The following is a 22646-nucleotide window of genomic DNA, read 5'->3' as shown; positions in this document are numbered from 1 at the left end:
AAAAAAAAAAAAAAAGATTAAGATGTTGCATTTTCCTTTTCTGAAAAATGGATTTTTATAGCCCACTGAAACTCTGATTGGAAGATTTTTTTGAGCAGGAAAAAAGGTTTTTTTTAAATGTTTAAACTGAGAAGATAATTTTTAAAAGTGATTTACATCATTTTTAGCAACAAAATCATAACTATGATAAGATTTCAAAACATCTACTTTCACATGCTGTCTCTATAACATGTGTCTTTTTGAAGGCAGTTTACTTTTTATTCATTGTTAAAATGTCATCTTTACCCTGAAGGAACAAAATTAAGTGTGTTTATTTGGAAAATATCTGCTGGGTAGGATATTATCATTACCACCTGTCATAACAGAAAAGGTCAGCAAACCTGGAACACTTGCTTTTTTGAAAAAGGAAGATGAGTAGCCCATCAACATGTTAGACGGCTACTCTAGGTCTTTTGCCAGTAACCAGCAAATGAAGGATCTTTACATCTTGGTACAAAATCCTGTAAATGTTCTACTTTTTAAAGGTCTCATTTTTATTGTTTATGTACATTCTATAGCAAGAAAACTGCAATATTTTGCAATAAGCGGAGTATAAATAAGTAAGGTGCCACTGTCAACCTCTGCATTCTGGATCTTCTTTCAGCTTCCAAGGTTTGTGATATATGACTGTTAGGACTGAGTGAGACACTAGGGTGTCAGTATGTTAATTAAGTTTAATTTCTTCCTTGTGTTTTAGATTATGCTGTAAATAGATATTCTGACTTTTCACCCTTGCAGCCCTGTGGATGTTACACTCCCCTTGGGGCATGTACATCTTCGTTTGGAGATCCCTGGCTCCGTCTCAGTGCATAGGAGGCCCTCTGTGATTTGGCTCCTGTCCACCTCTCCAGACTTGCTGCCTGCGTGTGCCATGTGCTGCAGCAACTCCAAAGTGCTCTTTTGTTCCATTATGTGCCACACTCTCTCCTCTGCCTAGAATGTTTTTCCCTCATTCCTCCTCCCCCCTCCATTATGCCTTTTATAACTCAGGTCAAGGTCTGTAAGGAGCCTTTCTTTGCGTCCTCCACCTTAACCCCAAATAGGTATCCTTTTTTGTGCTCATGGAATATTCTGTGTGTGCCTCTGATACTGCGTTTCTCACTAGTATTTTACAATGCTTATGTCTCTCTCCCCCGGTACCACAAGTTGCTTGAGGGTCGACATCAGGTCTTAACCTGCAGTTTAGAGATGTTTATGACTGGTGAATGAATCGGTAACTTATTTCACATATGCTACCATAAAATTTCTTTCTAAGGAAGAGGGTTGACATATTTATTCATGCCTACTTGAAACATAAGTGTGCAGTCTGTTTAAAAATCCTGTTTCCTCCACAGAAAGCATGCAATATTAAATCTTCTATTCTGTCCCCCTTTTTAAAACTTGACATGTATTTCTGATCTCTTTTTCAATAAAGTATATGTTTATTTTTCTTCTATCTTTTAACCTCACAACCTCTAAATCCTTTTTTTTTTTTTTTTTTTTTTTTTTTTGGCTTTGCAGGCTTTGGATGGATTTTTCTTTGTTGTGAACTGTGAAGGGAGAATCGTATTTGTGTCAGAGAATGTGACCAGCTACTTAGGTTACAATCAGGAGGAATTAATGAATACCAGTGTCTACAGCATACTGCATGTGGGGGATCACGCGGAATTTGTGAAGAATCTGCTACCAAAATCGCTAGGTACAAAGAAATGTGTTTTTTAAAGGAATATGAACTCTCTGTAGCTTCTCCTTACATAATATATCCTATACATTATTATTATATTTGTAATATGTAGTATTATTCTAATATATGTCATAACATATTAAAAGTATTTTTAAATTTAATTTCATCCTGAGATTAAATGTGAAGGAAGAATGTAATCAAATAGCTGATAGAGAACATTCCTTTTATCCTTTTCCTCTAGATTATACCACAATCATGTAACAGTGTTAGGAGGCAGAGCAATTGGTTGCCTTGCCACAAGAAACTTGGAATTCCCTCTGTTTTCAATTTCAGTTATGTCCAAGAAAGAGACAAATGTATATTATTCCCACCACCTTGCTCAAAGAAAAGAAAGGAGGGAGGAAAGGAGAGAGGAACAAAAGAGAGGAGGGAGGAATATATTTTCATATTACAAACTTACTAAAATTAGCATTTTTGTATGTAAATGATTTCAACTCAGGCATTCCAAGTGAGGTTGTTCACTGCCAGAGGAGCCTAGCTAAGAGGACGGGTGGGGGTCCAATTTCCAGCCTGTGGAAATTCACTCACTAAGCCACGTGCCTACTCTTTAACCTGTATGTACTCCAGAAGTGAGGGAAGGGTCTTGGCTAGAAATCCTATATAACTAAATCGCATACGCAAATAAAATGTTATCCATAGCTCTTGATTTTCTACGTTGTTCACTCGATGAAATGGAAGCTTTATTTTTTCTTTGTAAAGGTAGTGTGTGTTTATAGTAACTGGGGGCCTGAAATTATTTCCATTAAAATCACTCGTTTGATACTCGAATTATCAAGGAATCTTTTTGCATTTGTTATAGAATTTTGTAATGTAAATGATTTTAGAGATAATATAGTGGATTCCTTTATTTTAAAGATGAGGCAAAGATTAAGTTATTAACCCAACCTCACAACTAACTCAAAGCAGGACCAAGACTACTTACTCTGGTATATGTTTGTTTCCATGATTTCCTCTAACAGTTATAGCTTGATGAGATAGTAAAAAGGAATGGTTCAATGGAGAGGATATGGTAAGAAAACTGATGGGAATGGTGAGAGAAAAGTCTTAAAAACTCTCTAATTGCCACCATGGTTTGAATATAACTTTATAACTGGGAAGTAGTAACTCGCCACACAGTGATTCTCACTTGAAATGTGCAGATCGTTTCTATAACTGAATTCAGTGTTCTTGTACTGAACCGGGTAACATTTCTGTTTTAATAATCATTTTTATGTAATAATTTATTGATTTCCCATTATATTCTAGGCATTGTAGCATATAAACTGTGCAAATAAATTAAAATGCAAGAAAAAAATGATCATAGGAAGCCAAGATTGGTCTCTATCTATTTTAAATATTTTTTTGAGTCACAGGCTCATTTGAGAAACTGACTCCTCTCCCCAAAAAGGTGCACATGCACACAGTCCATCCTTAAGAATCCATGCCTTCCAGGTTAATACCCCTGCTTGACAATGGACCTAAGATTTTCAATCAGTTTTTCATTGCCAGGGAATAACAGGAAACAAATGGAAAAACTCACTGATAACTGCTGTAAAATTCTGAGCAAAAGAGCAATAAGCTATTAATTTTTAATTTTGTTTTTAACTGTTTATAAAAGCTGTTAATGAATTAGGATATTTGTAAGACCTCATCTTTGAGGGAGGAAATCCTGTACAACTTCTTGCATATTTTACATTTTCCTAATTGGTAGACATTTAGATTTCCTAAGGAAAGTAAGTATCCTACTGCCTCAGATAACGTTACTTCTGAAAAGGTCTGCCTGTCTTTTAGTCTGCGTATCTAATTAAGCAGATGGGTAAAGGTATGTCTTTTGTATCTTCAGAGTTTGTACTTTTTCACCTTCTTCACAGACATATAATCAATTTTTCTTTCACAGTAAATGGAGTTCCTTGGCCTCAAGAGGCAACACGACGAAATAGCCATACCTTTAACTGCAGGATGCTAATTCACCCTCCAGATGAGCCAGGTACCGAGAACCAAGAAGCTTGCCAGCGGTATGAAGTAATGCAGTGTTTCACTGTGTCACAGCCAAAATCAATTCAAGAGGATGGAGAAGGTAAAACAAAGGGTGATTTTAAGGTGTTTGATTGCTTTTTCCATGGCTCTAGGAACAGGGAAGGAAATTGATTATAAACTGCCTTCTTCGGATAGTATTTTTGGTTACTGAATTGTGTATCATAGTGGATATTCAGTTTGCTGTGTGTTTCTTAATACTTAAAAAAAATTGTTAGCATCTAGAATTACCCCTTTAAAATGCCCCCCAAATTCTCAGTTTTAAGCTGGCATTCCCACTGAAATGTCAAATTCAAACCAACTTGCTGCCTAGAAATAAGAGATGTAACTAACTGCTGCCAGTTGGAAATGTACCAGATGCAGCAGGCTGTTGAACAGCTCCGATTTTTAGAAAGTTTCAAGCTTAGAGTGTACAGAACATTGGAGAATAGAGTTAGCATTTTTGAGGCCATACAAGGTAATTTATAAGGGAAAAGCTTATGAACAGATGAAAACACAGCTGAAGCTCTAATATGAACAGGGTATCAACGTGGTATTAGTTAAATACGTTACACTGGATGAATTTTCCATGTGAGCTTCAACTGAACTAAGTTAGGAACACCACAAGTTGGAAACTGGAGTTAAGGACGAGGGAAGGTAGCAGACGAGAAATCAGTCAGGTGCAAAAAAAGGCAGTATATGTAGTGGGTCTCACCAGGGAATGGGTGCCACAATCAACTGGGGACTTTTTACAAAATACACATTCAAGTCTGTCTTATATGATTGAAGTCTATTCTTAATTGAGTAATATTGTATGTAACCTCTCAAAAAATTTGGAAATGGGACTTCAAAAAAATTACGGATCCTAAAAATATAAATGTCCTCTGTCAAGGGCAAAAGAATGCTTCTTCAGAAACAGTTAAATGTTGTTTTTTTTCATTCAATAATTATTATCTACATAGTGGTTATAGGAATCTTTGTAGCCATTAAGTACTGATGACTATAGGAAACTGACTATAAAACTGTATTTTAAAAACCACTGTGTTGCTTAAGTCTAGCCAAAACTGCTCCTTCATGTTGTTATCCAAGTATGAGATGCATCAGTCTCTTCCAGTTTATGTGAGAACACTCAATGGGAAGGGATAATTTATGCAAACTAAATCTCTACCCAAAGCTGCCAGTTTTTGGTTGCAAGCAGTTTTATTTCTAATATTATACTGTTAAATCAGAGTGACTCCAGTATTGTGTCAAATCCTATAATATATATTGTTTTTATAAAAACCATTAATGACAGATGATAGATGTCGACCATCTTCTACCCTTTTCCCTTCAATTTACCCTTCTTGTTTTGGGCAGATTTCCAGTCATGTTTGATTTGTATTGCACGGCGATTACCTCGGCCTCCGGCTATTACGGGTGTAGAATCCTTTATGACCAAGCAAGATACTACAGGTACTAACTGCAAAGTTTAGAATGTTGTGTCGGTATTAATGATGTGACTATGCCCTTAAAACTGATTGTGTCCCTCTGTTCTCTGCTATTTGGCTTCTGTTCACTAGTCCTGCACAGAAAACATTTTAAATGGTGGTCTTGATAGTGCGCATTTTTAGATACTACAATCATTGTTGTGGGTCTGAGGAGAACATTATTTTGTAACTATTCACATATCTATATTTGTTTAGGTTATAAATTATTTTCATAATCATGGAAAGAAATTTGGCAATGTAGATGTAAATATATTTATTTGTAAATAGATACAAAATGTTGATTTTAATATTGTGCTTAAATGTATCTAGTACTTTCTCTTTCCCTTTATTCTTTCTTTGAATTTATTCAGCGCATACTGATTGAATGCTTAGAGGTGCCTATCACTGTGTGATTGCTCAGCGTTTACATAGTTGAGCAAAATGCAACAATATAATTACAAATTGTGGTACTTTTTTTGATAGAAACAGTGTGAAATGGCATATGGGAAGCTAATAGGGAGGACCTGCTTTAAAATTAGCTGGCTAATGAAGGCCTGTCTGAGGAGCTGATACCGTGCCCTCCAGCCCCAAAAGATGAGGTGGTGCCAGTTCTGCAGAGTATGAGTGTTGGAAGGGTGCACTGAGGAAGAGTCATGGTGCAGAATGAGTGCTCCTGACTGAGGAAGCAGAGCTGTAAAAGCCCTTAGGAAGACAGCGAAGTGTGTTTGAAGAACTGAGAGAAGGGCAGGAGAGCCACAAAGTGAGGAAGAGCAACGGCCTGAAAATAATCCCTGCATTTTAAAGGCCTACTTCAGATTTCATTTTCAGTAAAAACAAATTGTTACTGTTCTTTATAAAGTATTTTACATATGTTGTTTACTCTTATCTTCACTCTAACACATCAGGTTTTCATACTTTTACATCAGTGAAAATTATATATGTATCAGTCACTGCTCTAATTTTAAAATAGAGACAGATACTAAAGATAGATTTTTTAACAGACCAAGATTTTAAAAATCATTTTTACTAAATTTTATTTTTCATGAAAATTTAGTGTTAATGTATTTTTTCACCTTTATCATTGCTTATAAGATGCTGTTAGAATACGTACTAATTTTTTAGTCCCAGAAATCTAATGTGTGCTTTATTCTTGTGTTTTTAAAGATAAACTCTCAACTGCTTTTACTAAAGAGTAGGTGGGGATAAATTAGCACAGATAATAGAATATAGTAAAGAGAATGTCTTGGAGCTTGGAGATACAGCATCTGAGGGTAGTAATGATCAATTCCCATATGTTTCTTCATTCCCTTTGTGAGACTACCATGTACAAGTTCCTTTCCGTTTTCCACCAATGCACAGCACTGGAAAAATTTAGTAAACCCTTATTGAAAACCAAAAACATTATTACATAAAGGAAAAATAGGGTCCATTAAAAAATAAAACTGGTCTTTTGTGTCAGTAAAACCAAATAAAGGCTTGTGAAATAGCAGAATAAAAGCCTGTTGGGAAGGGGTAATGGTCAGGCCACAGAATAAATGTGGGAGACAAAGGAGGCCTAAAAATTATGAGGATGATTTAGGAACAATGTATTTCAGCTTTTCCTCATATTGCATTTCTATAAATTGAACTCTAAATTAGATTGTTTTAAAGAAGACTGACATCTTCAGGCACTAACATAGAACTCTTCCTTTATATTGCATTGCCTTCCACCTAAGCACTATTAAAGGGACATCACCATACTATACACACTTATTACACAAAAGACACTAGAGAAAATATAAAATAGAAATAAAATAGAAAGATGCCAGAGAAATATAAAGTATTTTTAAAATATAAAACTAACATCGCATTATATCATAGAATTGATTTAGATAAAAAATAATAAGCTAGCAATAGTGTTAGATATTTAATTCCTTAAATTTTAGTAGTGCTTACGACTGTATATAAGGTGATTCATGTCCCTTAAAAAGAAGTCTTCTACCAGGAAATGTTGAATAGTGGTTTGTTTGGTTGGTTGGTTGGTTAAACTTTCCTCTAGCAAGCAGAAATATGCTAAATCAACCTATTTATGATTCTCTTCTAAGGTAGTCATTGCATTACCTGATCATTTGTTACCATTGCTGATAATTTACTCTTTCTCCCCTTTAGTCCCACAATTACAGACTCCCTTCCTCTCATGTGGGCTAATACTGACCATGAGCACATAAACACATGCATGCCTCCCTTAGTCACTGCCTGTGAGGAGGAGTATTGCATATGAAGATCATATAACAGTGGAGTCTCTGCTACAACCAACTCTTAGTCTTTGATGTGATGAGACAAAGATTGAATAAATAAAACTCTTAGAAAAATCCAAAATTGTGTATAGTTTCAATCACAATATTCACCAGGCTTTCCCCAAACTGTTCTAAAATAAACAAAATTCCCTTATGTAACTTTTAGTTTATTTTCTTTCTATCATCTACATTTATGCCAAGACTAGGGTGACAGCCTGATCAGACAGACTTAGGTATAATTAGATTCAAGACCCTACATACATAGAAGTCTAATAAGTACTTTATTTCTGAACAAACCAAGTAGAATATATAAAGAAGGAATTAGTTTAAAAGAGGAAGCACTAACAGCACAATAGATTTGAGTTGATATCCTCCGTTACCATATGTAATAAAAATTAGTAGTGCTTTTTAATGCTTTTGTTCATTAATCATTTGGGGCAAGGCAGAATATTTCTTAGATGCAGTTGTTAGTTTTGAAATATGAATCACTTATATCAAGAGGCTATCATAAAGATAAACTTTCATTCTTTGTATAGGTAAAATCATCTCTATTGATACTAGTTCCCTGAGAGCTGCTGGCCGAACTGGCTGGGAAGATTTAGTGAGGAAGTGCATTTATGCTTTTTTCCAACCTCAGGGCCGAGAGCCATCTTATGCCAGACAACTGTTTCAAGAAGGTAATGTTTTTCTCTCAGTTATTTTCACTAACCTTGCTCTTTATTAATATTGAATAATTTATATACAATTTATGGCTTGATAAGTATTTTCTCCCAATCACAGTTTTTGCGATCATCAGTTTTAGGAAAGGAAGAAATGGGTAAGCAAAGTAATTCATGAGTGGATCCTGAATTTTGGGATGCACATTTTAAAGAACAGGATATCATGTGGTGGTCACTGACTCATTCAATCATTCATTCATTCATTCAGCAGACATGTATCAAGTTCCTCACATACATAGAACACTGTGTAAGGTGCCAGGGACATAGGGATGACCAAAGCAGGGATTTTCCTGCAGGGAACTCAAAATACGTCAGGAGAGTATATGACAGGTTTAAAGATCAGTGTGGCGTGGGATATAACAGATATAACCAAAGACGAAAAAAATTAATTCCAACTTGGAGAATCAGGGATGGCTTTAGAGAGGAAGTGATATTTTTATCTGGCTTTTGAAGATCATTCCTGGCAGAATAGGCATATCAGAGGGCTCCTAGAAAATACAGATCTATATCATGCATGTTTACTTCATGACAGTTATAGTACCTGTATCTCCTGGCTCAGGTTGAAGTTTCAAGTTATATGAAATTATTAATTAATAATTGAACAGCTGCTGTGTCATAGTAAGTACTGTGGGAATATGAAACAAGTATATTCCCTGCCCTTAAGGAACTTAACAGTATTATAGGAAAGATACGGAAATTATCTGAGAGTTAAGGCCAGAAAGTTTATAGAGATTCAGAGATGAGGGATTTTGATGTACTTTAAAAATATTGTCATGTAATTATGGTAGCCTAATACACCTTCCCCAGTGTAATTTATTCTAATCTCTAAGTAAATAATTTCTTTGGAAAGAGACTCTTTATATGGCTATTTCTGAAAAACAATTTAAAAAATATTTTTCATTATTTCATCACCCTTCTTAACCTTAACATTTTCCTATAACACTAGGTTTCCTAAGTTTACAGATGATTTTCCACTTATTACATTTTAGGTCAGCTGCTTCCTAATGGTATGTAGAGGAAGAAGCTTGATTATTTTTTTTTCCAGGAAGCCATCTATATGAATCTCACTAGTGTGGTTACTTCTGGGTCAGCTTCCTCCAGACTAATGGTTCTTCGGTGGGCTTCCTACTAGATTGATACCGTCCTCAAAGATGGTATTTCAGTGGAAATGACCAAGAATATATATTTTTTAAAAAGGCAGTCGTGAAGTGCAGTCAGGTTTGGAAACCACTACACTAAGCAACCAATGCATCCACTGGTTGCAAACTTTGTGACTCCCTCCCCCAGCAGTGAGTGGCACTTGACTTTTGCATTAGTAGGAGACTCAGAGCACTGTCTCTACTCACTGCCTGAAGTGCTGAAGTATGTGATACTCTGATTTTTTGCCTTACCTTTATAAATTAGACCTTCCAAGGCTTTACTTAAAAGACTTTTAACTTTATTTACCTATAATTTATATACATTTCGACCAAGGCAAAGCAAGTCTAGATCCCATAGATGTTATTGAGCCATGGTTTAAAGTATGTTTCTAAACCATTGAAATTCTCTATAAAATAGATTGATTAAAGTGTAGTAAGTAAATAATATGCTATTAACATATGAAATGGAACAATTTAGAGAGAAATGTAAAGAAATATAAGTATAATTCAACACCTCTTCTCCATTAGTCATTTCTTAATGTCCTTTTCTTACACTTTTTTTAGAAAAAAAAAATTCCTCTTTAGAAATAACTTCTTTTCTTAAAATTAAATTGTCCAGAATTCACATGACTCTGATTCTAGTGTTTTAGAAATTCTAAACAACTTGCCAAACAGCATTCATGGGTTAAACATATCTTTTTCTGGTATGTTATATTCAGTGGTATCTAACCTGGTAAGAAAAATGTGGTCCATGAAACAGTTACATGGGAATCACTTGTTAAAGATGTAGACCTGCTGAATTAAAATCTCAAGTGAGGGCCGAGGTATCTTAACAAGCTCCAAAGATAATGCTTCAGCACACAAGGTTTGAGAACCACTGGTCTATCAAGAATGTAGAGAGGTGTAAATTTGCATTTGCGTATGCTTGCTGCCTCTTCACTTAGGGACAGTGTGAAAAAAATGAAACAAATTGTGCCACTGTATCCTGGATATTGTGTAAACTTTTAAAATGTAAAACTCTACAGTGATTAATATTTAGGGAAAAAAATTTGCCCTCCATCTGTCTTTTGTCTTGCCTTTAGCTTACTTTTTGAAGGCATTGGCTGTTATTAAAAAAAATACTTATATGCTTTAAAGATTTAAGTTCTTATCTTAATTTTTCAGCTGCTTTTGACAGAGACAGATCATGAACTACTTTTAAAGGGTGTTGACTATTTTATTTTCCAGAATCAAATTTGAAAATGCATTTTAGCCAAAGAATATGTGGGAGCATTCAGCATGAACTACATTAAAGCAGTGGTTCTCCATTGAGACTGGGGAGAAAATGGGTATCAGGATCACCTGAGGAAATTATTAAACCAAGAGAAGGTCCATGCAGATATATAGTTTGGAGAAGCTTCCCAAGTTCTGTTCAATTCAGAACCATTCTTTTAAAAAAAGATCTAGATTAAATGCTTACCAAAGATCCCTGGTAAGATTCATCTGGGGCAGTTGTTCAGTCTGATTTCTGGACTCCACCCACATTACTGAATCAGAGTCTAAAATGTTTTCTTACAGAAGCGTTTAGAAAACATAAACCTAGGTTCTACATTGATATTAATAGCTATAACTAAGGAATGGTGTTTCATACTGAATTAAATATGAGAAATGTTTCATTTTCCGACTTCGGGGGATTCATAGACATATTTAAGGTATTTAAGTTTCTAGGGAGTTCTCCAATATAGGTTCCTGTTTAACTTTGTTACTGAGACTCATTTTTCCTCAGAATACTACTTCCTGTAGCATATCTATTAGCACTTAAGGAAAGTAGTAGTCATAGGAAATGTGAGGCTAAATAGCCTAGAAAAGTCTTACAAAAGTTCTGTTTACCTATTATCAATGATGTAATGGATCATTTCTTGCCTTTGACAGATGTCCATAATATATTGTTATATTTTTTTAAAAAGCTAAGAAAACACAGCCTTTGTAGAAGGAGCTCACTCTTGTATATCTATCCAATACTAGAAGATTCACAAAATGTTAACGGTGGTTATCTCTGAGTGATGGGATTATATGAGTTTATCTTCACTTTTTGTTTATTTCTCTATTATCTTAACTTTATAATCACAAAATAAAGTTATTTTCATTAAAAAAATCATGAGACAGTAGGAAGGAGTTTGTAGTATCAAGAAGTGGGGAAGCATTGCTGTAAAACAGAAGTACCCATATGAATGATTAACTAGAATGTCCATGGTCTGTATCACAGAATTTGCTGAAAATCTTTTTCTGTCGAATTTTATTGAAAATATTTAGAACATGAGTTTATGTTCCTTTTTTAGAATTTTTGATGTTCTGAGTAGAGTTTACCCATTGGGGATTAAAAGTCTTAGATCACCTAGGGTAATTTTTTTCTTTACCTTAATAAAAGTTTTTGAATTGCATTTTCCTGTATATATATCTAGGGAAATAACAAAAAGAAAGCGAAATCTCTGCCAACATTGACCTGTAGTACCCTGCCACACACATTTTAAACCTACCCATTTGATTAATATCAGTAAGGCGTACTTGTTGAGGTTATCTCAGCACCAAACTGGATGGAGTCAAAAACCCAAATAGCTCTATATCTGTAGCTGCTAAGGCCAGAGAAAACAGTTCCCTTTGCTTTGTAGGCCTACTATGCCTTTTTCCTCCTACAATTGCCATTTTAAAGGCTCTTTGAAGAATTTCTGGGGTGTCATAATACCGTATCAATAACATCCCTCCTCACTAAGTACTCTAAACATTTTAGAAATGAACACAGGAGTCAGGGATCAAAACCTGACAAAGCTAGATAAGAAAACAAGGCCAGAACCTGTGATCAAATGAAATTCCAAATAGTTTTGTCCAAGCCCAGATCTTTCCTATGGGGAAAGTTTGGTGTGTAGAGCTATGTTTAGCCATCCAGTTCTAGAAAGAATTATGGCTCCTATACTCATGTCTTAATGCAGAATATTAGTGATTGTTATATAGGGTTGAAGCTATTAGTATAAGTAGTGTCTATGGATTGGCAGACTGTGAGTGAGTATGACTCAGGACATACATACTTTGGAAGCTGCTTATTTGTTACTTTTTTTTCTTTAGTGTTCATTTAGAAAATATTCATTCAGTACCTGCTATGTACCAGGCTCCATGCTAAATATTATCTCACAATAAACTGGCTCCATTTTAGTGATGATGGGCAAAGGTTAACTTGCATTATTAAATCCTAAACTTGTAAATGACAAAGACAGAATTCAAACCTAAATCTGATTCCTAGGCTTTAATTCTTTTGATTGGTCCTTGCTGCCCTCCTGTTTATCTCTCAATTTTAGTTAACTGGACAGTCTTAATTAGGTTCTAATTAATTAAATTTTTACTATATTTAATATTGCCTTTTGTTCATTTCAAAGATTGTGAATTATGATGTGCTAAGTCTTATTCCACACATTATCATCCAAAATAAATAATCTAACTCCAAAACTTAAAGTGTAATCATTTCCTGTATTAAATTAATAGGTATTCCCCAATTTTGAAATTTTTACTAGTTTAGATATAATCCTACAACTTAAGGCAGCATAATTACTAAAGGACTATTGATGTTTCTGTAATCCACATTAAGTATCTTAATGTTCCCATGCTAGCCTGAGTTTGTAGTTCTTTCTCACCTTTAAAGGGCTTGTCAAAAAACGAAAAAAATTTCTCTTCATTAATTTCCATTACAAAAGTAAGTCTAGATTTCCCACATAAGCAAAAACATAAATTGAGATACAGGATAATCATAGCCAAGATTTAAAATCTGTTCTTTAAAGAAAAGTTATGGTAGTTGATCACAAGTCAATATTAACCTATTGAGATGGGTGGGATTCAAGTTGAAAATCAGAAGTACTTACTGGATGATTTTATGTGCAAAGCATCATACAATTTCTGTGGAAAGTGGAATAAGAATGGGATACTACTACTAGCCCTTATGTTTATTCTACCTGAAGGAGAAAAATAAGTGTGTAAAAAGTTATCTGCCTCCTATTCAAAGAGATATCGAAGAAATATTTGGGAAGCAATGAGGAATAAGATTGGAAATGCAAAATGATGTCAGATTGTAGAGCTGTACTGTCCAATACGGTAACCACTTGCTACATGCACCTGTTGAGTACTCTAAATGTGGCTAGTATGACTAAGGAACTGAATTTTAAATTTTATTAACTTAAAATTTAATTTGCCACATGTGCCTGGTGACTGTCATATTGGACAGACAGTCAGCTCAGTGTTGAAGAGCCAGTGAATGTTTTCCAGCGGAGTGATCCTAAAAAAGCAATAAATAGTAATGAAGAAATAGAACAAAATGGCAGAAGCAAAATAACATGAAATATAGTGTATCTGGACTGGCCCTTTATGTATCTGTAGCTTTTTCGTTATTCTAGGTTAATAATTTACCTTAAATGCCACTTTTTAAAATTGTAGTTGTATTTTCCAAAATACATTATCAAAAGATATTAACTGTTAGGAATTGTTAATATTTTTTAGAGTTTTAACATAGCAAACATTTATATCCTTACACAGATGTTATCAGTTTCTATTAAAGACTCTTTTTCATCATTTATTATTTCATTAGATACTAAATTTCTCCATGTGATATATTTGGTAAATGTGCCAGTGATTTGGCTGAAATTTCCAGATAGGTAAGGAATTCTTTCAATTAAGTTTATATCCTGGTTTTTGTACTTAGGCAGATTTATGTATGGTATGGATTTACAGCAGATTATGCCCTCTTTGGTTTATATGGCATACCCAAGACAATAAAATAGAGCCTGTCTTTTCTCTACTTAAAGTAAGATGTAGCCTCAAAACTTATTTATCAGTTGGTCATTTTGTCTTTTTCATATGTCTTTAAAGTGTAATTGAAGCCCTTTCTGAAATGTCTTTGAAAAATAGGACTAACGTTTATTACAGACTAAATCATAATAATCATTTGTGGTTGTAATTCTTGCGTTTCAGTGGATATGATTTTTGACCTGGGTATAGATGAATATACCTATTAAATCTTTCTTAAAATAGATTTCTATTGTATTACTGAAATATGAATGAAATTTACTTACTTAGTAGTCTGGTATAGCCTTTAAGTATTTAATAAATACTTACCAACGTAGTTAGAATTTTGTCTGTAGTTAATAAAGCTTAAGACAAAAGTAAATTATGGTATTTACATAGTTATTTGACTTCCTTAACCTAGTTTTTGTTTTGTATCAGTAATCATTACTAGTCATTTGTTCTATATTAGTAAATCAGGCTTTACCTTAATTTGCTTACTAATTTTCAGACATCAAAAATAATACATATATATAACTAATAATTTCTCAAGTGGGGACCTTTGTGATTCACATTCCTGAGTGAAAAATTAAATTTGAATTTTAGTTAAATAATTCTGCAAACTAATCAAAACTTAGAGGGTGAATTTTGTGGTATATTAATTACATCTCAATAAAACTATTTTTAAAAATCAGCCAGATGGGGTGGGGCAGGGTCGGGGGCATACTTATTAGAGATACTGAAAATGGGAGGGAAGAAAGTTACTTCTTGGTATTTTTGTTGGACATTTAATAAATTTAAGGAGCTGCCCCATTATAGGGAAAGATTAAGGTTGATTTTTTTAAGTGTGGTTTGAGGTTTCTTCATAATCATTACTTCTGTGAGGAGGCACTCAATCAAGTAGGACTAAATTAAAAGTGGTCATCAGGTGGTATATTTCATCTGGAATCATTTCCCCCCTCAAATACCTGCTTTATCTGAACATTTTTTATTTTGAGTCTGAGCAGGCAGCAGTTGGAAGGGCATAAAAAAATGAGTTTCTAGGTAGAAAGAAGGCTTGGTAACTCTCCTCTGCCCAAAGTACAAGTGTCAGAATTTTAACTAGGTTTCTCTTTTGTTTGAAACAGTGATGACTCGTGGCACTGCCTCCAGCCCATCCTATAGATTCATATTGAATGATGGGACAATGCTTAGCGCTCACACCAAGTGTAAACTTTGCTATCCTCAAAGTCCAGACATGCAACCTTTCATCATGGGAATTCATATCATCGACAGGTACTACTTATTTGGAGAGCTTCATATGAAATAAGTCAGTTCACATATCTCTTCTTAGAGAAAAAAAAATTTTTATACTCTTAATGGCTAGAAAACAGATTTTAAATTAGATGTTAACTAGTATGATGAGCATATAATCAGTATATTCATACTGGGTTTTTTAGTTTTGTTGCCTAAGAATAGCTTTGTTGTTCAAAAAGGAAGACAGGAAAAGGTGAGGCTGAACATATGTTTTAGGGATAAAACCCAAAAAGGTGGCTAAAAATTTCCAACTTTCCTTATATGAACTTATGGTCTTATAATAGATTTGAGTTTGTTAATATTGTTATTTTTAATTTTAGAAATGCTTTATTTTCATTAGGGCATACTCAATGGCTCCTGAGTTTATGTTAACAGTTTCTGAAACTACAAATTATTAAACAATCAACTTGAGATTTTTGAATGTCATTGCCTCTCATTTGTTCTCCTCTTAAAATATGTTTTACACTATTATATATGGTAAATTCATGAAACCATTCTTTTATCCTATGAATTATTCAAAACCCTGCATTTACAACTATTTAAAATTTAGCATTAAACAAAAACAAAGACGTTTTCCCTCACTTCATCTTTCCCTCATCTGATATATTTGCTTATTGGAACATGGTAATACCAGTCACAAATCTGTTGTCATAATTATGGATTTGAGTAAAGAACTCGATGAAAATTTGAATTCAGTATTCTGCTGATTCTAATTTTAGTTTAATTTATGCTTGTGAGTGGAATTAGCACAGTTCTTTTTTTTCATATTGTGATTTCTCTTTCAAAACATCTGCTATGTCTGCATGTCACCCTTTTTAATTTTTACATCAGTGACACAGTATTTTCCTTACCCAGTCTTCCTCTTTGGAGTTGAAATACTTAAAAGCTGTAGCAAGGGAGTCATGAGTAAATACTTTGTAAACAGAGGTGTGGGAAGATTCTCTTTCAACTGAAAGTATTATTTTAGTCTTAATTATTTGTATTAAATTTTGAGAAGTTTAAAAGTACATGTATTGGATTTTTTCCCAAGGCCGAGAAAGATTTCTTTCCCATTTAACTGAAACCATTATCAAATTTACAGGACCTTAGGCACTATTTCCTTTTAAGTGATGCTGATATTTCACAGTAGTACTAACCATCCACTGTTTTTCCTTAGTTTCAAGTAATACAGAAGCTTCTTACTTGATAGTTTGCAACATTAGTGAGGTTGTTAATAGTCTTTCATAATATGCATCATGAAAATATTGTAATGGAAACCAGTGAAGATGTTTGAATAATAATGTCTTTCCCCTCCCTAGGGAACACAGTGGTCTTTCTCCTCAAGAGGACACTAATTCTGGAATGTCAATTCCTCGGGTAAACCCTTCCGTCAACCCTAATATCTCTCCAGCTCATGGTGTGGCCCGTTCATCTGCATTGCCACCATCAAACAGCAACATGGTATCCACCAGAGTAAACCGCCAACAGAGCTCAGACCTTCATAGCAGCAGTCATAGTAATTCTAGCAACAGCCAAGGGACTTTTGGATGCTCACCTGGAAATCAGATTGTAGCCAGTGTTGCCTTAAACCAGGGACAGGCCAGTTCCCAGAGCACTAATCCCTCTTTAAACCTCAATAATTCTCCTATGGAAGGTACAGGAATATCCCTTGCACAGTTCATGTCTCCAAGGAGACAAGTTAGTTCTGGATTGGCAACAAGGCCCAGGATGCCAAACAATTCATTTCCTCCTAATATTCCGACATTAACCTCCCCTGTTAGCATGACAAGTACTGCCTGTAATAATAGTAACCGATCTTATTCAAACATCCCAGTAACACCTTTACAGAGTATGAATGAAGGACCCAATAACTCTGTTGGCTTCTCTGCCAGTTCTCCAGTCCTCAGGCAGATGAGCTCACAGAATTCACCTAGCAGATTAAATATCCAACCAGCAAAAGCTGAGTCCAAAGATAACAAAGAGATTGCATCCATTTTAAATGAAATGATTCAGTCTGACAACAGCTCTAATGATGGCAAACCTCTGGATTCTGGGCTTCTGCATAACAATGACAGACTCTCAGATGGAGACAATAAATATTCTCAAACCAGTCACAAACTAGTGCAGCTTTTGACAACAACTGCAGAGCAGCAGTTACGGCATGCTGATATAGACACAAGTTGCAAAGAGGTACTATCTTGCACAGGCACTTCCAACTCTGCCTCTGCTAACTCTTCAAGCGGTTCTTGCCCCTCCTCTCATAGCTCACTGACAGAGCGGCACAAAATTCTACACCGGCTCTTACAGGAGGGTAGCCCCTCGGATATCACCACTTTGTCAGTGGAGCCTGATAAAAAGGACAGTGCATCTACTTCTGTGTCAGTGACTGGACAGGTACAAGGGAACTCCAGTATAAAACTAGAACTGGATGCTTCAAAGAAAAAAGAATCAAAAGACCATCAGCTCCTACGCTACCTTTTAGATAAAGATGAGAAAGATTTAAGATCAACTCCAAACCTGAGCTTGGATGATGTAAAGGTGAAAGTGGAAAAGAAAGAACAGATGGATTCTTGTAACACAAACCCAACCCCAATGACCAAACCTGCTCCTGAGGATATTAAACTGGAGTCACAGAGCCAGGTAGGTAATTCCTTGCTTCACAAAATGAATATTCCTAGTTTTGTTTTTTTTTTTTTCATTGATTTTACTCCATCCATAGACCATATTTGGATTCAGGCTATATTTTGTCCTACCCATTGGGCATATATTAAAAGGTTAGTATCGATGATTAAAAAAAAAATCATAGGATGCCCTCAAGAGTTCCCTTTGGAACCTTGGAGGGCTACTAATGTGGAATTCTAAGAAAGTAGCTGTTTCTTACCATAAAATCAGAGTTCACATCTTTGGAGATATTTTTAAAAATACCTTCCCTGCCCTCTCCTCTCATCTCCTCACCTATTGAATCCAGAATATTGAATCTGAGAATAGAACCCAGAAACCCGTATTTTAAAGGAGCTCCCTGGAGGACTCTGATAAGTAACTAAGCTTAGGAACCTCTGATGTTAATGAAATGAGAGAGAAATTTGAGGAGGTGGACAAGGCTGCCTAGTTTGGCTTGCTTTGCAGTTTCATTTCCTTTGAAGTATTTTCTAAAGTTGTTTTCCTTTTCGTCTGATTCTAACCACCCTCAACCCCCAACCTCCATCAGAATAGGGACTTTGAGTATTCTGGGTAGTAGGGTATTTAACATGCCCTGAAACAGCAGTAAATATAAATAAACCTCTGCATAAATTATTTTGGATCAGGAACCTCTGTGTTTAGGCTGGGATATGGGGTGGAGTGAAAAGTAACAGCTTAATTGAATAATTGCTGTGGACTTTGAAAGAATTTAAGAAAAACAGATAATGTGATCCCTCCCCTCCAGGAGCTTACAGATTATTTAGACAGAATATAGACATCCATGAAATAGTTGAAAATGCATTCATAAAGCAGTTAATCAATAAGGCTCTCCATTTTGAAGCAAGATTCACACTGAGTATGTATAGGTCCTACAGTTTCTTGAGCCAGCTTTATTTTTTGCCCTCATTTCACAGAAATCTCTCTCTTCCCTCAGGTGTACTGCATTCTAGGCACATGGAAGTCCTTGCCTTTCCTGGGATAAGCCATGTCTCTCCTAAGCATCTCCTGCCTTGCTTTCCTTTCTATGTCTGCTGAACTTCTACTCATCTTTCACAGACAGTTCAGACATCACCTCTGTAAAGCCTTCCCCAGTAGCCCTAGTTAGACATTCCCTTCCTCTCACTCTCATGGTGCTTTGTTTTGTCTCTATTTACTATTTGTAATGACACTATTTTGGTTATTTCTTTACATGTGTGCTCTTTGAGAAGGCTGTCTCTCATATTTCTTGGCAGCAGTAAACTAATGCCGTGTTTTTAAGCTGAAGAAACAGCTTTAAATAATAACTATATTAAAACTCACTCTTTAAGATTAACTTTAAAAGTAGCAGCTTTATAAAATAATGCCATTATGTAGTCTTGGGACATAGTCTCCTTTGGTGCACATATACATGCATTTCTGCTAAGTTTATACCTAGGAGCAGAATTGCAGGATCATAAGATATGTGTATTTTCATCTTTAGTAGATAATGCCAGTTTTCCTAATGTATGAGATTCCTTCAAGGTGTTATGTGTCCTTGTTACTACTTGCTATTGTCAGTCTTTTAAATTTTGGCTGTTCTGGGGTCTGTGTAGTGGTATTTCATAGTTCTAATTTACCTCTCCCTGATAAATGTTTATTGGTCATTTGGATATCTTCTTTTATAAACAGCCTGTTCAGGTGTCTTGCCCATTTTGGCAATATGCTGTCTTTTTCTTACTGACCTGTAAGAGTTATTTACATATTTTGGTTGAGTCCTCTATTGGTTATATATTTTCAGATACTTTCTGTGTTGTGCTTTACCTTTTCTTTCTCTTAATGGTGCTTTTTGATGAAGTGAGGTTCTTCATTTTAATGTAGTCCAATTTGTCAATTTTTTCCTTTATAGTTAGTACTTTTTGCACATGTCACAAAAGACATATTCAAAAACATTCATAGTAGTTTTGTTTGTATTCACCAATAACCAGGAAAACTCCCAAATTCATCATAGTAGAATTGATAAGTATATTGTAACATGCTCATACAATGAGATACTATTCAGCAGTGGAAACAAAATGAACTACTGCTCCATGAGACAAGATGTGTGAACTTCAGAAATGTAATGTTAAATGAAAGAAGCTAGACTTTTAAAAAATGCATACATATAATTCTGTTATACAATTTAGAAACGTAAAATTTAGTTAAATTAAATAATGAAACCCAAACAGGTAGACATTTTATGTTGATGAGCTATCTTAAGGTAATCATAATGGAATAATATATTGTGAAGTAAAGACCAATTTTCCCCTGTGCATAACCTCAGACAGATATAGGAACTCTCTATTTATTCTAGAAAATATATTTCTTATTCTAGTACATCCTTAATGGGAAGTGACTTTTCTAGGATCTTTGAAGCTGATATATTATTTATTAAAAAGTTTCCAAGACTTTTTTAAATTATGGAAAATATATATCAGTGCAAATGTATTTTTATTCCATCATATAGTAGGTCATTTTACAAAATTTTGAAAAATATAACAGAAAAAAATCACCCATGATGCTCCTGTCCTAACAGTACTTTAAATGTTTCCTTCCAGTTCAGTCAAAATTTTTCCAATGTATAAATTTTATACCAAGATAATGTGTGTGTATTATCTTATATCCTGCAGTATATTAATATCATAAGCATCCAATTTTTCCAGTGTTAAGTCATGTTATTTCATCTGAGGCCCCAATCTCTCTAATTATTTCTTCTTTCTTTATTCTCTCATAGTCACTCAGTTCAGATAGTTTAAAGGAATGACTTGTTTTCTACATCATTTCAGGTAAAAATGAAGAACATATTTCCTCTAACTTTCATTTCCGTTCGTAGTTTACAGCTGACCTTGACCAGTTTGATCAGTTACTACCCACGCTGGAGAAGGCAGCACAATTGCCAGGCTTATGTGAGACAGAGAGGATGGATGGTGCGGTCACCAGTGTCACCGTCAAGTCGGAGATCCTGCCAGCTTCACTTCAGTCCACCACGGCTAGACCCACTTCCAGGCTGAACAGTATGTGTTGAGGACAGAACCTCATTTTAAATGTTTGATGATAATGTGGATTAGTGCTTTGTCTCTCACCATTACTGCACAGGCCTTTTGTTGAGAATGAAATTTCATTAATGCCACTATGAGTAATACACAGTTACTTTTAGACACATGAACTTCACTTATCATGTGTGTTCTCAGTCATAGTATAACCTCTACTTTTTTGTAATTAATGTTAAGGTGAGAAGTTGATGTTAAGGAGAGCAATTTTGTGTTCTTACCCAGAACATTCCATAGTAGGTCTTTCAGAAACATAATACTAGGTCAGATTGTTTCCCAAACTGTCTTCCTTGAATACCAGTCCTATAAATTGGGGGAAAAAGGGATTTTTAGAGCAGTGAAACTATTCTGTATGATACTGCAATGGTGGATGCGTGTTACTATACATTTGTCAAAATCCATTGAATGTGTGACACAGAGACTGAATCCTAATGTAAACTATGGGCTTTAGTTAATGCATATGTATCAATATTAGCTCATCGTTTCTAACAAATGCATCTTGCATCTAATGCAGAATGTTAATAGGGGAAATAGCCCGATTTTAAAAATGAGCAAAGGATTTTAAAATAAACTTTGTAAAAAAAAGGTGTTATGAAAGTAGCTAGTAAGCTTATAAAAAGATGTCTTTAATCACCAAAAAAATGTGAATTAAAACTATAGTGCAATACTGCCACACACCCATTGAAGTACCCAAAATTTTAAAAACTGACAGAACCAAATGATGGCAAAGATGTGGAACAACTTGAACTTTTGCATTGCTGGTGGGAATGTAAAATGGTACAACAAATTTGGAAAATTGTTCAGTTTCTGTTAAAGTCAAACATGCACTTACCATGTGACCCAGCAATCCAACACTTGGGTATTTGAGAAAGAGAAATGAAAGCATGTGCTCATAAAAAACTTGACCACAAATGTTCATAGTAGCTTTATTCATGATAGTCCCAAACTAGAAACAGTCTAAATGTTCATCAACAATGATATAGTTTATTTATAAAATGAAATACTGAAATACTGCTCAACAATAAAAAGAAAGAAACTACTGGTACATGGCATGAACTATTCTAAAAAAAATGTTGAATGAGAAAAGTCTAGATCATTGGTTGCCAGTGGTCAGGTGAAGTAGGGAAGGTTGACAGCCAAGGAGCTTGAGGGAACTTTTAGAGGTGACAGAAATATTCTGTTTTCTTGACGGAGGTAGAAGGTTGTGGGTTTATACCTTTGCCAAATTTATTAAACTGTACACTGAAAATTGATGCACATTACTGTATATAAACTATACCTCAATAAATGTTACTTTAGAAATATCTGATGTTAGAATGATTTCTAACTTACAGTTAGACATCCAAATGTCTAGTAGTTATGAAAGTGGAATAAAAACATTTTCAGATATAAAAGGGCTCAGGTATTTGCATGGTATATTCACCTTTTCTAGTTAAGGTCCTAGAGGATGTACTTCAGCAAACAGAGAAAAAGCCAAAATAGAGAAACTTACAA

The 22646-nt window shown here is 34.8% G+C and overlaps 1 protein-coding gene across 7 annotated transcripts in view; it reads left to right on the top strand.

The window, feature by feature from the left end:
* The window catches only part of NCOA1 (nuclear receptor coactivator 1), a 212089-nt gene that overhangs the window by 149900 nt on the left and 39543 nt on the right, over positions 1-22646 (top strand). For all 7 annotated transcript variants that reach the window (XM_031466670.2, XM_031466671.2, XM_031466669.2 and 4 more), the window contains 7 exons: positions 1540-1717; positions 3639-3818; positions 5111-5206; positions 8033-8173; positions 15282-15429; positions 16749-18069; positions 20936-21116. In XM_031466670.2, the coding sequence (XP_031322530.1) occupies positions 1540-1717; positions 3639-3818; positions 5111-5206; positions 8033-8173; positions 15282-15429; positions 16749-18069; positions 20936-21116 (2245 nt within the window). The remainder of the gene's footprint in view (positions 1-1539; positions 1718-3638; positions 3819-5110; positions 5207-8032; positions 8174-15281; positions 15430-16748; positions 18070-20935; positions 21117-22646) is intronic.

This window comes from Camelus dromedarius, chromosome 15 (genome assembly GCF_036321535.1).
Source record: "Camelus dromedarius isolate mCamDro1 chromosome 15, mCamDro1.pat, whole genome shotgun sequence".
Classification (NCBI taxonomy): domain Eukaryota; kingdom Metazoa; phylum Chordata; class Mammalia; order Artiodactyla; family Camelidae; genus Camelus; species Camelus dromedarius.
This window is presented reverse-complemented; position numbering and strand designations above follow the sequence as displayed.